The sequence below is a fragment of the Adiantum capillus-veneris genome, chromosome 1, assembly GCF_014529385.1.
Source record: "Adiantum capillus-veneris isolate H3 chromosome 1, ASM1452938v2, whole genome shotgun sequence".
In the NCBI taxonomy this organism is placed as follows: domain Eukaryota; kingdom Viridiplantae; phylum Streptophyta; class Polypodiopsida; order Polypodiales; family Pteridaceae; genus Adiantum; species Adiantum capillus-veneris.
Window position 1 is genome coordinate 70,601,848 of NC_140931.1, and position 15,953 is coordinate 70,617,800.

At 43.9% G+C, this 15,953-nt stretch overlaps 1 protein-coding gene across 2 annotated transcripts in view; it reads left to right on the forward strand.

Annotated features, from left to right (window-relative positions):
• Positions 1-15,953, forward strand: part of LOC147464943 (beta-galactosidase 15-like) — a 242,071-nt gene that overhangs the window by 122,015 nt on the left and 104,103 nt on the right. For both annotated transcript variants that reach the window (XM_086517172.1, XM_086517176.1), the window contains exon 9: positions 15,765-15,870. In XM_086517172.1, coding sequence (XP_086373298.1) covers positions 15,765-15,870 — 106 coding nt within the window. The remainder of the gene's footprint in view (positions 1-15,764; positions 15,871-15,953) is intronic.

Here is a 15,953-nt window from a genome sequence, read left to right on the forward strand (position 1 = left end):
TAAGGCCATTTAAAGCATCATTGAGTTCACATTGCTCATTGGTAGATTATCTTTCCTCTTGGTCCCCTATTGAGATAGTCAAGTAGCACGTATTAATATTCTATCTCTGCTCCCTTTATCTTCCCATTTCAAATGGCTAGTTTAATGTTAGAAAATCATTTGGGAAAGTTAGATATTAGATTTTATGACATTACCTTGCCCTTGAAATCATAGTCGTTCTCGACTGAGGTAGGAAAGATAAAGCATAGTCATTAATCTATGGTTTCCTAGTGGGTAGAGGATCCCTTTTCACACAGTGACATCTTTCCAGAATGGATGACTAATCCTTTGGTGCTTGGGAGACTTAGCTGCTGCAAGCATGTCTACTCTGTAGTCCATATCAATACTCTGAAGTGGATTGACAAGTTCTACTTGGTGCTTGGGAGATGTAGTCGCCACAAACATGATCAAAAGCATGCATACTTTCACAATAAAAGAAATGGAGTCATATAAGATAAAAACTTTGTACATTACATACATTTACATGTGCTTACTCAAGTGAGTCATTGTAAGCCTTGACAAGGTGCATACTATCCCTAAGTTGGATTCCTTGCATCCATCTAACATCTTCAAAAGGATAATTCTTGAATTTAACAAGATATCATCGGATAATCTTACCATCTCGCAAGACCTTCTCATGCCGTAGAATAGACTTGGGTTGGAGTACCTCTTCTTGACCTTTAAATTTTGCATTGACGGCTTCTTGAGGTGGCTTTCCTTTGTAAGGCTTAAGTAAGCTCACATGGAGGCTTCTTGTATGAGCCAATGATTGGGCAAATTCAATTGATAAGCCATCTCGTTGATTGGCTTAAGAATTTGAAAGGGACCATAGTATCATTTTGCTAGTTTAGCGTAATACTTTTGGTGTCTCGTAGAATTCTTGCCCGAGGTATGCCTTAGACAAGCTTTGGGAAACTTGAGCAAGACCCAATCATCTTGCTTGAAGGTCAAGGCTCTCATGTGCTTATTAGCAGCAACCTTATGTTTTTGTCGAGAGATAAATATGGCTTCTTTAATCTTTTGGAAAGATTCTTTAAAATCTCGGCTAGATTCATCAACATCGAAGATCTTCCCATGTACTTTAAGTAGCAAGGGCTTTTGGATCTTCCCTCAATGACCTCAAAGGGTGCTTTTCCCGTAGAGGTATGTACAATGTTATTGTATGCACACTTTACAAGAGGTAGGTACTTCTCCCATTGAGAACGTTGATCACTTCCGTAACATAGGCTTTTCGTAGATCAAGAATCGTGGAGTTTGCTATTTCACTTTGGCCATCCGTTTGTGGGTGATAGGCCGAAGAGAATTTAATCTAGTACCTAATTTTTCAAAGAGACCCTTCCAAAAATTACTTAGGTTGCTTTGCTCGATCATATTTTGTCTCTTGGCATATCATGCACTTTGAAACTTAGTTTTGTATGTTTACTTTTATGGTAGGCCAATAGAAGTATGTTTCTATTCCTCATATAGTAGATTGAATCCCTCTATGCCCCTCATGAGGAGGAGCATGAAATTCATATATTACTTTTCTCACGAAGTGAATGAGTGACACAAATCCTATTTCCGTAGAGAAGATAACCATCTTGCAAGGTAAATAGTTCTTCTTTCTTCCCTAACGCTAGGGCAGAAATTAAATCTCCAGAATATGGATTAGTAGCATACTCATCTATCTTCTAATACTCATCTATCATAGAAGATAGATCATTGCGAGTTGCTATTACATTTGGCTGTCGTGAAAGTGCATCGGCCACTTGGTTGTGCTTGCCTGCTGCAATGTGAGCAATATTAAAATTGAATTAGGAAAGAAAATTTTCCCACTTCATTCATTTGCCAGAAAGCTTGGTTTTTGGGTCATAAAGTATTTGAGGCTTTGATGATCGGTACGTAGAATAAATGGAGTCTCCGGGAGACTAGGGCATGTAGGACAGCTAATAGCTCTTTTTCATAAATGCCTAATGTCCGCTCGTTGGAATTCAATCTCCTACTTGTTTGAGAGGAGAGATAAAGAAGTCTTCTTTGTCCACATAACTTAGAACATGGAGTCTCAATTTCCCAATCAAGGGAGTGACTGACGCTTCTTGTCCCCTGAAAGCCCCCTCCGCCTTCAAAGTATCCCCTATTTCATAAGCTTGTATCCCTAACTTGATGGCTAGCTCAATCGATATGAAATTATGAGTAGAGCCGGGATAAAAGAGGATAAAAGCATCCTGTTCTCTCATCTTTCCCCAAGCGTAGGGAAGTGATGACCCTTTGCAATGACCATACTCTTTGAGCTTCAATCATAGAGGCTCTAGGTGGTTCATTGCATACATTTTTTGTGTGGGCAAGACCCATAAATATGTCCTTGCTCCCCACACTTAAAATATTTGTTATCCTTACGACAATGCTCTAGATCTTCGGATGAAAGTTTATTTTTACCTTTGTCAACACCTTTGTCCTTTGCTTTGTTGTTGTGGTTGCTGGAATTGCCTTTGTGTAGCATTATTCTTCCCCTTGGGCTCATTTTTGTCCTTAATTTCCGTGGGCTTAAGGTTTTTCTTAGCCCCTTGTTGGAAATTAATTCTTGAAGCAACCATGGTGTGGTGAATGACTGTCGAGATTGTTTTGGGCCTTTGAGAATTGAATATTCATTCATGTCTTTGGGTAGCCCGGCACAAAACTGTTGCTTTTGCTCTCCAAAGCCTATCTTTTTGTAGATAGTCCCTTTGAGATGTAGGTCCCAAACTTGTCTACATACTTGTGGATGGACTCATATGGAGACATCTTCAAGCTTCGCCATTTGGTGAGAACTTTATCTTTGGCATCGCTTGAAAGAAACCGCTTCATATTGGAAGCTCTTAAGTCTTTCCATGTCTTTAGATCTTCTCCATCAGCCCGTAGACTAGCCCACCATTGCCTAGCGGACTTTGGAAAATGCATGGTAACATGTCGTAGCTTAGAGGATTCAGTAAAGCCCTCATCTCCAAAGGCCGCATCGGATTGTTGTATAAAAGCTAAGACTTTGTCAGTGGTACCGAAGGTACCATCGTAGGTGAGGAAAGTGATGTTCTTCTCTCCCTCTTTGAACTTCTTGAGCTTGTTGGACCTTTTCCATGCGGCATAGGATTTCCGATGTCCTCTCCTCGTGGCTCCTTCGAGGAGTAGTTTCTACTTTCATCGGAAGAGGAGCGTGATGAAGATGGAGAAGAGGGTGACCTCTTTCTCCCCTTTTTCTTCTTGGGAGTTCTTTCTTCTCTCTTGGAATCAAGATGATAAGAGTTATGCGGAAATCTTTTCTTCTTTGGAGGAGTTGGTTGGCCATCATTTGTAGCACCATCATGTCCAAAATCAAAGTCAACAACAATAATTCTACTCTCTTCATTATTTTTAGCCATGCTAAACAAAAATTATGTGTGTTCTTGCAAGAGACAATTCCAATCTATGTAGTCTGCCTTAGGACCTCTCTTCTTAAGCAAAAAAAGAGTAGCCTATGTTTTGATACCAAAGTGACAAAATTAAGCTAGTTTCATTAACCGTAGCGGAATTGTCTTAACAAGAGAGAGAGAGAGAGAGTTTCATTAAGGAGATTTCTTATAAGAAAAAGGAAAGTGCTTGGTTCGAGTCTATAACAAGAAACGACATAACTAGTGAGCTTGGCATGCAAAATAACTTGAAAAAGAGAGAGAGATTAAGACTGAAAACAATTGAGGACCGGATCTACTTGGAGCCGGTCCCCTCTTCAAAAAGACTTTGTATTATAACTTCTCCCATTGAGAGAGACTTGTTTACAATACAATCTTTGTGTTCTTCAAAGCCCGATTGATGCCATGAAGATGGAAAGCTTCATGCACCAAAATTACACATGGTATGGCCTCAATCCCAAGACCTCAAACACCTTCAAAGGTGGAGAGGGCTAGTGGGGAGTGAGGAAAGAGAAGAAGTACTCTTACAAGGAAGAAGTATTGTAAGGTGCAACGGAATGAATGTTGTATTTTCTGAAGATTAGTGATCTTTATTGCTCAAGGTTCCTTTTAGTTCTTAGGGAAGGAGAGAGCCTTCCGTCTTATGGAGAGTGCTATGATCACGAACAAAGTGAGTGGATATTGTGCGTGCAAGTGAATGAGACTGAAAGAAGGAGAGAGAAGAGATACGACACCGACAGGTTGTAAAACTCTCCTTCGAAGGCCCCACTTGTCGGCGAGAGTGGTCTACTTTGATTGCACAAAGGTGTACAATGCGAATGCAATGGACTAATGCAATGGGACTATGCCGATGACGACGACGACTTGATGGCTGAAATCTGAGATCTTCTAATCGTTGAATTCTGGGACTGTTTCGCTGGCTGAAAATGATTGTTTTGGCTGCGTTTTTATGGCGTTGTCAGGAGTTTTTTGGAGCAAGGGATTGCACATATGTACATATACATGCATGGTGCATCAAATAAAGGATTGCTCATTTTTCAGAGCCAGGTGGTTACGTGGGGCCCACATGTGTACAGGTAGGACAGGGTGTACATAGTGCAACGATTTTCACTATTATCAATACTAGTGTGTTTTTTCTACAATAAGGAGGATTTGGTAGCGCGTAAAACTTCTCGAGGAAGCTATCCGCGGGCCGACGACGTGAGGTCAGCAGGTGCGTCAGATGGCATCTAGTGGCGTTAGGAGGGCGAACGGGGTCAATATTTGCACGTGGATGAGTACGGACACAACGTGGGTGTTTGCTTGTGAGAATTATGCAGAAAGGTCATCATGAGGACCTTTTTTTGGGGCCACTTCACGTGGTGGCGAGGTGCATTATTGGAAAAAAGCTGAGTGCCAGGTGTGCGAATGATGCAAAAAGGTGACAATTATGCACTGCGAGGTCAGTTTTTGGCCTGTTCGGGGTCCGTTTGAGGTCATTTAAAAGGCCAAGGGTAGCCAAGTAATAAAGCTAAGTGTGGGAACTGAAAAAGGAGAGAGAAGACGAGAAAAAATGTGGAGAAGAGAGGAGGAACAGCCGTAGGTGTGTTTTTTGGGTTTTTGGAGCCTGTTTTGGCCGTAAACTGCTCATCCGAGGTCGGATTTGAGCACTTTGACATTGTAGACTGGGGTTTTGGGCCGCTCCGGACGCGATGGCGCTGTCCATTTTGCCAAATTCCTCACTCTTTTCCTGCTGTTTTTCTGTGTAAGTTTCTCCTATGAGCGAAGTTTCTGCTCTAGTTTGTGATTGTATCTGGTATCTTTTACCCATATTATGTGAGCTGTTTGCCCCATTGGTGTTGGCCCAAGCTCATTTGTATCTAAACATCAGAAGTTCTCCTCTTTTGAGCTGAGTTTTTGTGTGTGTGTGTGTGTGTGTGTGGAGTGGGCAAGTGGATAGTCTCTCTCCTCTCACTCTAGAGGTGTGTTCCCTGTCTCGGCCAGGTGTGTTGTGTAAGCCGAGTGGTGCCCCATAGTGTGTGTGTGTATCTTCCCAAGAGTGTGTGTCGGGTCGTTATAGAGGCGCTGTGTGTGTTTTCATCCCGCTCACATTCTTTTGGCGCCCCCACGGAGGATCTTCTTCGAGTACCTTCTGCTTCGAGCTTCGAGCTTCGAGCTTCGGGATTACAGGTTGCAGGTTGCAGGTTACAGGTTACAGGTTATAGGTTACAGGTTACAAGGACAGGTACAGGTACAGGTGATTCACACAGGTACAGGTAGCTGGAGTACAGTGATATACTAGCAGTGATGTCACTTACAATTGTTATGGGAATGCATCACTTGGCGCCTATTTGAGCGCATTGTCTGCTGGATTGTACGTTACTTGTGGAAACTGCCATTGTACGCATTTGTGGAGCCATACTTGGTTGTATTTGGCAGTCCCAGCCATTTCTGAGACTTGGTCTGGAAGATAGTCATTTCTGAGACTTGACTATATGCGATTTGCATTAGCCTTCGTGTGAGGGTCGATAGCGTGAGGTTTTTATTGAGCTGGGGGATTCTCAAATGTGGAGATCCTTTCGGTGATACAGGTAGCTGGAGCACCCTTTTTGTGACCTCGCCATAGGCTATGTACTAGTGATTCCTACTTGATGCTCGGGTTCTATTGTTGGCAGTTTATGCATACTGATACAGTCTATATTTTGGGTTCTCATTGCTCTATTTCTGGGGAAACTCTGCCAAAATTTTTCCAAGTTATGATGGCTGGTTTTTTGGTCTTTTGAGCCATTTATGCTGTTATGTTGCTGAAATTTTGGCAAAATCAGAGGTTAAGTCAGGTGTGCCTTCTTGAGAGCTTCATGGTTGGCTCTAATGGATGATCAAAATGGCCCTCAGTTCACTCCTTTTCATTTAACTCAAAGAATTCAGATTAATGTTCATGTGTCCAGGAAGATCTTTTTCCAGCAGCGCATAGTCTTTATGTTTGGGCCAAGAAGATTGAGAGAGATCCTGTGACCTCGCCATAGGCTATGTACTAGTGATTCCTACTTGATGCTCGGGTTCTATTGTTGGCAGTTTATGCATACTGATACAGTCTATATTTTGGGTTCTCATTGCTCTATTTCTGGGGAAACTCTGCCAAAATTTTTCCAAGTTATGATGGCTGGTTTTTTGGTCTTTTGAGCCATTTATGCTGTTATGTTGCTGAAATTTTGGCAAAATCAGAGGTTAAGTCAGGTGTGCCTTCTTGAGAGCTTCATGGTTGGCTCTAATGGATGATCAAAATGGCCCTCAGTTCACTCCTTTTCATTTAACTCAAAGAATTCAGATTAATGTTCATGTGTCCAGGAAGATCTTTTTCCAGCAGCGCATAGTCTTTATGTTTGGGCCAAGAAGATTGAGAGAGATCCTGGAATGTCCTTTGCCTGTGGAGGACTTTTTGGAAAAGATGGAGGTTGCCTGCATTAGCAACCAGATTCATGAACCGGCGCAAATGTTACGTCTTCTCCAAATTTGTTTGAAGAGTGATGCACGAGTTTGGTCTAAAACATTTGAAGAGGAGTTGCGCGTGGCTGATCCACCTGTAAGGTTGAGTTGGGACAATCTACGACATGGGTTGGAAGTGGAGTTTGTGAAGATAGAAGATCCTGACAAGGTGTGGCAAGAAGTACAGGCTTTGGTGCAAAAGGAAGGTGAGCTAGTAGATGCGTACATACGTAAGTTTTCATTGGCATGGGAGCGAATGTGCAAGGCTTTAGCACCACAGGTACCCCCGCCTGACATGATGAAGAAGGACAGGTTCTTGGGTGGTCTTTGGGAGAATATACGTTGGAGAGTGGAGCTAAAGAAGCCTAGGACATATGAGGATGCACTAGAGGTAGCAAGGAACAAAGAGTGGAAGCTGAGGAAAATGAGCCAGTTAGGGGTGGAGTCTTTGCCAATGAGGTCTGACTTTCAGCCTATAGAGTCTTTACAAGGGCGCATGTCAGGGATTCATCATGAACCAGTAGTTACTACTCAGGTTATGCCAGCAGTGGTCACTACAGCAGTGCAAGATGATGGGCTAAGGCAAGACATGAGGCAAATGGTAGATTTGATGAAGAATCTCAGCCTAAACATGCTAGGTCAAGTGGGAAATAATCGAGGTCGAGGAAGGTTTGCAAATTAGCAAGGAGGTGAAGAAAGGCCTAGGAATGGTGTTGGACAAAGCAATGGTAGGTTTTGGAGGCAGACGCCCACATGTTATAATTGTGGAGAGTTGGGTCACATCAGCCCGCAATGTGATAAGCCACCAAGGATGGGGGGAGACATGTATCCATTGTCAAAACAGGTGCTAACTAGGTCGCATGATTATGGCATCGAAATTAAGGGAGATGAAGGAACCAGCGGACTGACCCAGAAGGAAAAGGGAAAGACAAAAGTGCTAAGTGTAGTCACCTTGGAGAAGGCATCAAAGCTAGAGGATACATTAGTGATGCCTATTGGGAAGAGGACGACACAGGAAAAGGAAGGAAGAACTGTCCCAGGTCCTAGCAAGAAGAAGGGAAAGAGCCATGAAGGCGAGGATGTCAAGGCCAAGAGGAAAAGGAGAGCTCGTCGAAAGTTTCATGTTTCAGATTTTCCACTAGGGGATGGGCAATTAAGCTATGACTTAAAGGAGGATCTGACGAGCAGGAAGGCAGATGTTACTTTTGGGCAGCTTATAGAGATGGTGCCTAAGCTAAAGCGACAGTGGAAGAGGATGGTTAACCCAATGGAGAAAGAGCCAGAGAGAGGTTTAGTGAAGGTGTTGGCAATGGACGAGCTACCAGACATTTGTCCAATAGTAGATGTGTGGCATAAAAGGAAAAATTTGGGACAAGGTTATGTGGATGGCGGAGCCCAAATATGCGTCATAACACACTCATGCGTTGAGAAGATGGGTCTCACAGTGGCTGGGGTGTCAGGTTTTCGGATCAGATTGGCAAACCATCAAAAAGTAAAATGCTTGGGTGTTGTAAAGAGCTTAGAAGTGGAGGCATATGATGCAAAGGCAGTGGTTGATTTTCATGTGATGCCAGCAGGGTTGGGAGCATATCCTATTATACTGGGCAGACCATGGTTACGTGCAGTGGGAGCTGTTCAAGATTGGCGACATGGTACGATTAGCCTCTATGGAAAGACAGGTACCAAGAAGCTTTATAATATGGACACAAGGAAACGATTAGAGGAGCTTTATGAAGATGAGGATGAGTCTAGTGATGAAGACTCTTCCACGGTGACAGATGAGGACAGTGATAGCACTACCAGCAGTGATGAGGATGCTGATGTTGCATTTCTTTTGATGGACAAAGAAATCCAGGAGATTGGCTTAGTTGCATTTGCGAATGAGGTTGAAGATGAAAGTGAAGGGCCTTATAAAGTGATTGAAGGGCTGATGCAAACCAAGGTTGAGTTGTCAAAGAAGCAGAAATTGATGACACAAATGATCAGTGGAGACCTCTCAGCTATGGAGAAGGAGATATATTTGCATATGCAGGTTTATGCCAAAGTAATTGATGGTTTTCTTGATGCAAAGTTGATATATGGCATGTCTACAGGTTTTCCTTGGGAACCAGGTGGAACCTTGATTAAGCTTTTGATGCAAGGAATGCCAAGTGTTTTTGTGTGGGATCCAGGTGGAATGAGCATCTATTAGTGTTGTTGCTGCTAGCATGAATGCTCTAGCAGGCTAGGGGATGGGCAAATTATGTCAGGAGTTTTTTGGAGCAAGGGATTGCACATATGTACATATACATGCATGGTGCATCAAATAAAGCATTGCTCATTTTTCAGAGCCAGGTGGTTACGTGGGGCCCACATGTGTATAGGTAGGACAGGGTGTACATAGTGCAGCGATTTTCACTATTATCAGTACTAGTGTGTTTTTTCCACAATAAGGAGGATTTGGTAGCGCGTAAAACTTCTCGAGGAAGCTATCCGCGGGCCGACGACGTGAGGTCAGCAGGTGCGTCAGATGGCATCTAGTGGCGTCAGGAGGGCGAACGGGGTCAATATTTGCACGTGGATGAGTACGGACACAACGTGGGTGTTTGCTTGTGAGAATTATGCAGAAAGGTCATCATGAGGACCTTTTTTTGGGGCCACTTCACGTGGTGGCGAGGTGCATTATTGGAAAAAAGCTGAGTGCCAGGTGTGCGAATGATGCAAAAAGGTGACAATTATGCACTGCGAGGTCAGTTTTTGGCCTATTCGGGGTCCGTTTGAGGTCATTTAAAAGGCCAAGGGTGCCCAAGTAATAAAGCTAAGTGTGGGAACGGAAAAATGAGAGAGAAGACCAGAAAAAACGTGGAGAAGAGAGGAGGAACAGCCGCAGGTGTGTTTTTTGGGTTTTTAGAGCCTGTTTTGGCCATTAACTGCTCATCCGAGGTCGGATTTGAGCACTTTGACATTGTAGACTGGGGTTTTGGGCCGCTCCGGATGCGATGGCGCTGTCCATTTTGCCAAATTCCTCACTCTTTTCCTGCTGTTTTTTCTGTGTAAGTTTCTCCTATGAGCGAAGTTTCTGCTCTAGTTTGTGATTGTATCTGGTATCTCTTACCCATATTATGTGAGCTATTTGCCCCATTGGTGTTGGCCCAAGCTCATTTGTATCTAAACATCAGAAGTTCTCCTCTTTTGAGCTGAGTTTTTGTGTGTGTGTGTGTGTGTGTGTGGAGTGGGCAAGTGGATAGTCTCTCTCCTCTCACTCTAGAGGTGTGTTCCCTGTCTCGGCCAGGTGTGTTGTGTAAGCCGAGTGGTGCCCCATAGTGTGTGTGTATCTTCCCAAGAGTGTGTGTCGGGTCGTTATAGAGGCGTTGTGTGTGTTTTCATCCCGCTCACAGCGTATGATATACTACCGTGTCATAGGCTGAAAACTGCGAGAATCCAACTGTTGAATTCTACGTTTTTGCTACTACTGAGCTGGCGTTTTTGACAAGGCTGAAAAAACGCTGAATTTGCAAGTGATGCTGGCGTTTTTGTCAAGGCTGAAAAACGCTGGCTGGGATGTATCTGCTAAGGTTGGAAAACACCAGGCAAGAGGACTTGTAGGCGATGGCTTGCTGGGAGGAAACGCCAAAGGGAAGGAGTGGATGGCGAGGGTCTACTTCTGAGGGGGGGTACTGCTGAGAAGTTGCTTGTTGAGCGGGAAGCTCCTGCTGCCTCTTCTGCCAGAAAGTGCTAACTTGGGTTTGCTTATATATTAACTTAGCAAAATTACCCTACCTACTTTTGTTGGAAAGTCACTTAAAAATAATAAGTGAAAATTCCAATCAATAGGAAAATAGGCTAAATGCACTGGAAAATTCCCCTAATTGATGCTAATGGATTCTGATGGGAATTCCGATGATCATGCTGTGTGCAACCGGAGGATATGCATCTATGCTAAGTGACTGGGCATGCACGGTCTACGAATAGACTCACAAAAGTGCCAGATCACTGCTAAATCTAGACTGACGGAGTGACTGAACCCTGCTGTGGTGTAGCTTGTCCACGGACACATAGGGTTGGGATGTGGCACGTGACATCCCCTCCTTTTCAAAGTGAGGTAGTGGTACCGAATTGTATGGCGTCGAGGGAGATCGCCAACAGCATCCGGAATCCTGGAAGGGACTCTTTGCCAGCCCACTCTGTTGTGTGGGTCGTGCGGTACTTGAACTTCATAAAGGTCTGCAACGCTTGGTTCTTTGGGCCGCTCCGAAAGCGACACAAAGTCTTCCGTGGCTCCTTTGATGCTTCAACTGCGTCTAGAGTTCTGCTTCTTTCGTCTTCAAGAATCTCCATGGCTGAAAATTCCTGAAACCATCTCCAACACAAAACCATGAACATACCCATTCCATGTAAAGTGAAGGAAAAAAATATTGTCTTCTCTAAAGACTGTGCATGCAATGTAGATGTACAAATAGACGGAGTGACAACCCGTTCATCAAACACATACAAACAATGAGGTCGAATCTTCTCTGTTTGATCGAAATCAATCAACTGTGGCAAATCACAATGGAAATGCCTATGCTTGGTGCTCATACTATCATGTGCTCTTTCGGAAACCGTGTCATGCCAAGGAAGAGACATAGAATGCGACTTCCTTACATACAAACTTTTCAGCTTTTCATGAACAATCTGCATACATTCGTGCTCATCCATGAGAGAAACGTGCTCAACATACAATATGTCATGCTTAGGAAAAGGGATCACATAACGATGTTGACTAAAATACAGGAAATCTTCACGAATGAAACACTCGAACAATGCGTGCATATCAATCATGCGAACACACAATACTTCTTGTGAGGGTTCTTTAGACCAAGGCTCGAGAGCCAAGATCGCTTCTTCGAAATCTATCGAATCTTCTTGTGGGGGATCTGTGGACCTCGACTCAAAAGCCAAGATCGATTCTTGGTGAGTGATTGAATCTACAACGAGGTTAGCTTCGCTAGAAAAAGCATCAACTAACACATCATCCTTGTGAACAATCACATCTTCTTCATGCAACTCATCATGCTTGTGGGAAAACACATCTTGATCATGCAAATCATCATGCTTGTCATTGTAATCCAAATCATTATGCAAATCATTGGCATCCATATCATCATGCTTATCATTATCATTCAATTCATCATGCTTCTCATCATCATGCAAATCGTGTGTGTCATGCTTGGGAGAAGAAGAGACTGAGAGAGTCTCCTTTCCTCGATCTTGTTGCATCTGTGCCTGTATTCGAGAAAAGAGTCGCAACATCTCTTGCCTTATTGCTTTGTTCTCGCGATCAAACTTGGCTTGCATTTCTTTGTTCTCGCAATCAAATTCTGCTTCTCTTGCTTTGGCTTCCAAGCGTGCTTGCTCGCTCTCACGCGCTATGCCTGCCATTCCTTCTTTGTATTCACGATCTATGGCTGCCCTTCGTTCTTCGTAAGCCTTTCTTTCTGCTTCTCTTTCTTGGTCTAACTCCTCCATAGGAGTTCGTGCAATCTTTGTCGTAGATGGGGAAGGGTCGGAAAAACCTTCTGGTGAGGAAAATTCTTCTTCGCCTCTCTCATGCTCATCACCTCCAAGCGAAGTATCCATTCCACTTCGAGTGATGACCATTCTGTAATCGTGGGTTCTTGTGGGTTCTTGGGGGTCTTGGGTTCTTAAGTTCACGAGGAACTTGGGTTCTGGAGGTCCTTGACTCGTGCGAATCTTGGGTTCTTGAGGTTCTCGAGTCTTGAGAATCTTGGGTTCTTGAGGTGTTCTTTCGCTTGCAAATCGCATTGGAGAAGGATCTTCTCTTCACCCGAGTTCTACCCTTTTCTGCGGGCGCACCCCTTGGCGGCTTTGCGCTCGCACCAAGGTTGCTTTTTCCCACCTCACGTCGATTGGCTGTCCGCTAAGTGCACAATCCGCTCTCAATGAGTGAAAAGAGACACAAGGGGAGGCTGGACAAGCCCTTCTTTCTTGGGATTCCTGTCACTCTTCAACAAAACACGATTAAGAATCGCCACGCCCAAGTAAACTTGGGTTCGTGCGACCGCAATAAGCAAAAAAAAAGTTCTTGTGGTTCTTGTGGTTCTTTCCTTGAGTAATGCAGAACACTTCCAAAGCTCTGATACCAATGTTAGGTGCAGCAGAATGAATGTTGTATTTTCTCAAGACTAGTGATCTTTACTGCTCAAGGTTCCTTTTAGTTCTTAGGGAAGGAGAGAGCCTTCCGTCTTATGGAGAGTGCTATGATCACGAACAAAGTGAGTGGATATTGTGCGTGCAAGTGAATGAGACTGAGAGAAGGAGAGAGAAGAGATACGACACTGAGAGGTTGTAAAACCCTCCTCCGAAGGCCCCACTCTCGTCGGCGAGAGTGGTCTACTTTGATTGCACAAAGATGTACAATGTGAATGCAATGGACTGATGCAATGGGACTATGACGATGATGATGACGACGACGACTTGATGGCTGAAATCTGAGATCTTCTAATCGCTGAATTCTGGGACTGTTTCGGTGGCTGAAAATGACTGTTTTGGCTGCGTTTTTATGGCTGAAAATGGGGGAAACATCTACAACCGTCTAGGGGCTGATCTGCTACTATGCCATAGGCTAAAAACTGCGAGAATCCAACTGTTGAATTCTACGTTTTTGCTACTACTGAGCTGGCGTTTTTGACAAGGCTGAAAAAACGCTGAATCTGCAAGTGATGCTAGCGTTTTTGTCAAGGCTGAAAAACGCTAGCTGGGATGTATCTGCTGAGGTTGGAAAACACCAGGTAAGAGGACTTGTAGGCGATGGCTTGCTGGGAGGAAACGCCAAAGGGAAGGAGTGGATGGCGAGGGTCTACTGCTGAGGGGGGGTACTGCTGAGGAGCTGCCTGTTGAGCAGGAAGCTCCTGCTGCCTCTTCTGCCAGAAAGTGCTAACTTGGGTTTGCTTATATATTAACTTAGCAAAATTTCCCTACATACTTTTGTTGGAAAGTCACTTAAAAATAATAAGTGAAAATACCAATAAATAGGAAAATAGGCTAAATGCACTGGAAAATTTCCCTAATTGATGCTAATGGATTCTGATGGGAATTCCGATGATCATGCTGTGTCAACCGGAGGATATGCATCTATGCTAAGTGACTGGGCATGCACGGTCTACAAATAGACTCACAAAAGTGCCAGATCAGTGCTATATCTAGACTGACGGACTGACTGATCCCTGCTGTGGTGTAGCTTGTCCACGGACACATAGGGTTGGTATGTGTCACGTGACAAGTATTCTTCTCACATTAGTTCACTCATAAAACATAGCATACCATAGTAATGGAGATGAAGAAGAAGATGAGCACGCTTGTAAGCTTGGCACTCGTTTGGATTTGCATTTCATGGTCAAGTCTTGTTGGTGTAGGCTTCTCGACTTCTCTTAGCCTTGAGAATCACCTTCTTAGAATGAACTTCATTGAGGTGCAAGAGAGAGAGACCCTTCGACCCCCCCCCTTCTTGGGCATGCTTGAAGGCTATTGGACCTTGTTGTGGGCTAGCCAATGAATGGATCACTTCATTTCAAGCAAGAGGGTTAGCATTGTGACAAGTGTCTTTCATTCCCTCTTTGAGAAGAGAGCTTAACTCTTTAATTAAATAAAGCCAAATTCTCTTTGGCTCTCAAGGTAGGCTATTCAAAGAGATTCATGCTCGCTCATGGGATGCTCTACTCTCATTGGTCCCTCTAGTAAGTTACCCAATAGGATCAAAGCTTACCCATGCGATACTCTATTCTTATTGGTTCTCTTTGTGGGCTATCCAATTAGATCAAAGGGTATTCTAGGGAATGCTTAATTCTCATTGGTTCTTCATGTTGGCTATCCTATGGGATTCACGCTTCCTTGTGGGCAACATTGCTAGTTAGGTGACATGCTTCGTTTATGCGGCGTTAAGTGAAAGAGCTGAGTTCTAATGTGTGTGAGTGCTCTCTCTCTTATCTCCCTATAAGAAGGGCTCACCGCATGCAAGTGGGGGTGCAACTTGGCCACTTGAGGGTCCATAGCAACCTTAGAGAACATATTGAATGGTCTAAAATACCTAAAGTTGGCAATAGACTTTCCCATTAGTCCTAGATCCAATGGACTTTAGCACTATCCTTTCGAGGCTTAATGAAGCTTGTGCTAAGGCCTTTTAAAGGTTCATTGAGTTCACATTGCTTTAATAGACTCTCTCATCTTGGTATCCTATTGAGATAAGTCCAGTAGCACATATTAATATTCTAACTCTTGCTCCCTTTATCTTCCCATCGCCTGTGTAGAAAAGAAACAGAAAGGGGGCGGGCCACCATTCTGTGTCTACTGCTTTGGAAAGAAGGCAAAAATGTCGATGATAAACACCTAGGCGCTGAGGGCAGCCCCTCAAGCGTTGTATGCCGACTCAGGAGTGCGGGGCGCGGTTAGGGGAAAAGGGAGAAGGAATGCGGAGCGGAGAAAGTTGAAAGGGGCCGCGGAAAAAGGGGGGGGGGGGGGGGGGGGGGGGGGGCGGGGGGCTGGACAGTGCAAAGAAAAGCAGGGGAAGGTGAGCGATGGCGAAGGAGCAGCAGCGAGCAAAGCTTTTCACATTCTCCTTTGAAGTCACTTCATCTGTGTGGTTTTTATAAGCTCTTTGGTCAACAAATGTGGAGAAAATACTACAGCGATCCTCTGCTCTTTTCAGGGTCAGCAGTATTTCAACATGTTCCTTTTCTGATGTCAAGTTGTTGTTTAGCAGTCTGCTTAGCTCTTTATTTATGCTAAAAAAGATTGACATCCAAGCCCTTCTCTTCGCGTTTCTTTGTTAACTTTGTGCATGTATTCGTGAGACATGCTGAGAATGAAATTATGACCCTTTTTTAGGTACGCAAACTGGGGAGAACCTGTCCCATGGAGGCCCGTAGAGGATAGTGCCTTTGCAATCGCACGCTTTTTCCAAAGGGGAGGAAGCTTTCATAACTACTACATGGTTGTGATTCATTTGCTAATTTTCACATCCTGTTATATCTTTCCCTTAGAAGTGAAAACTTTCTTTGATTCACTTTATAATCA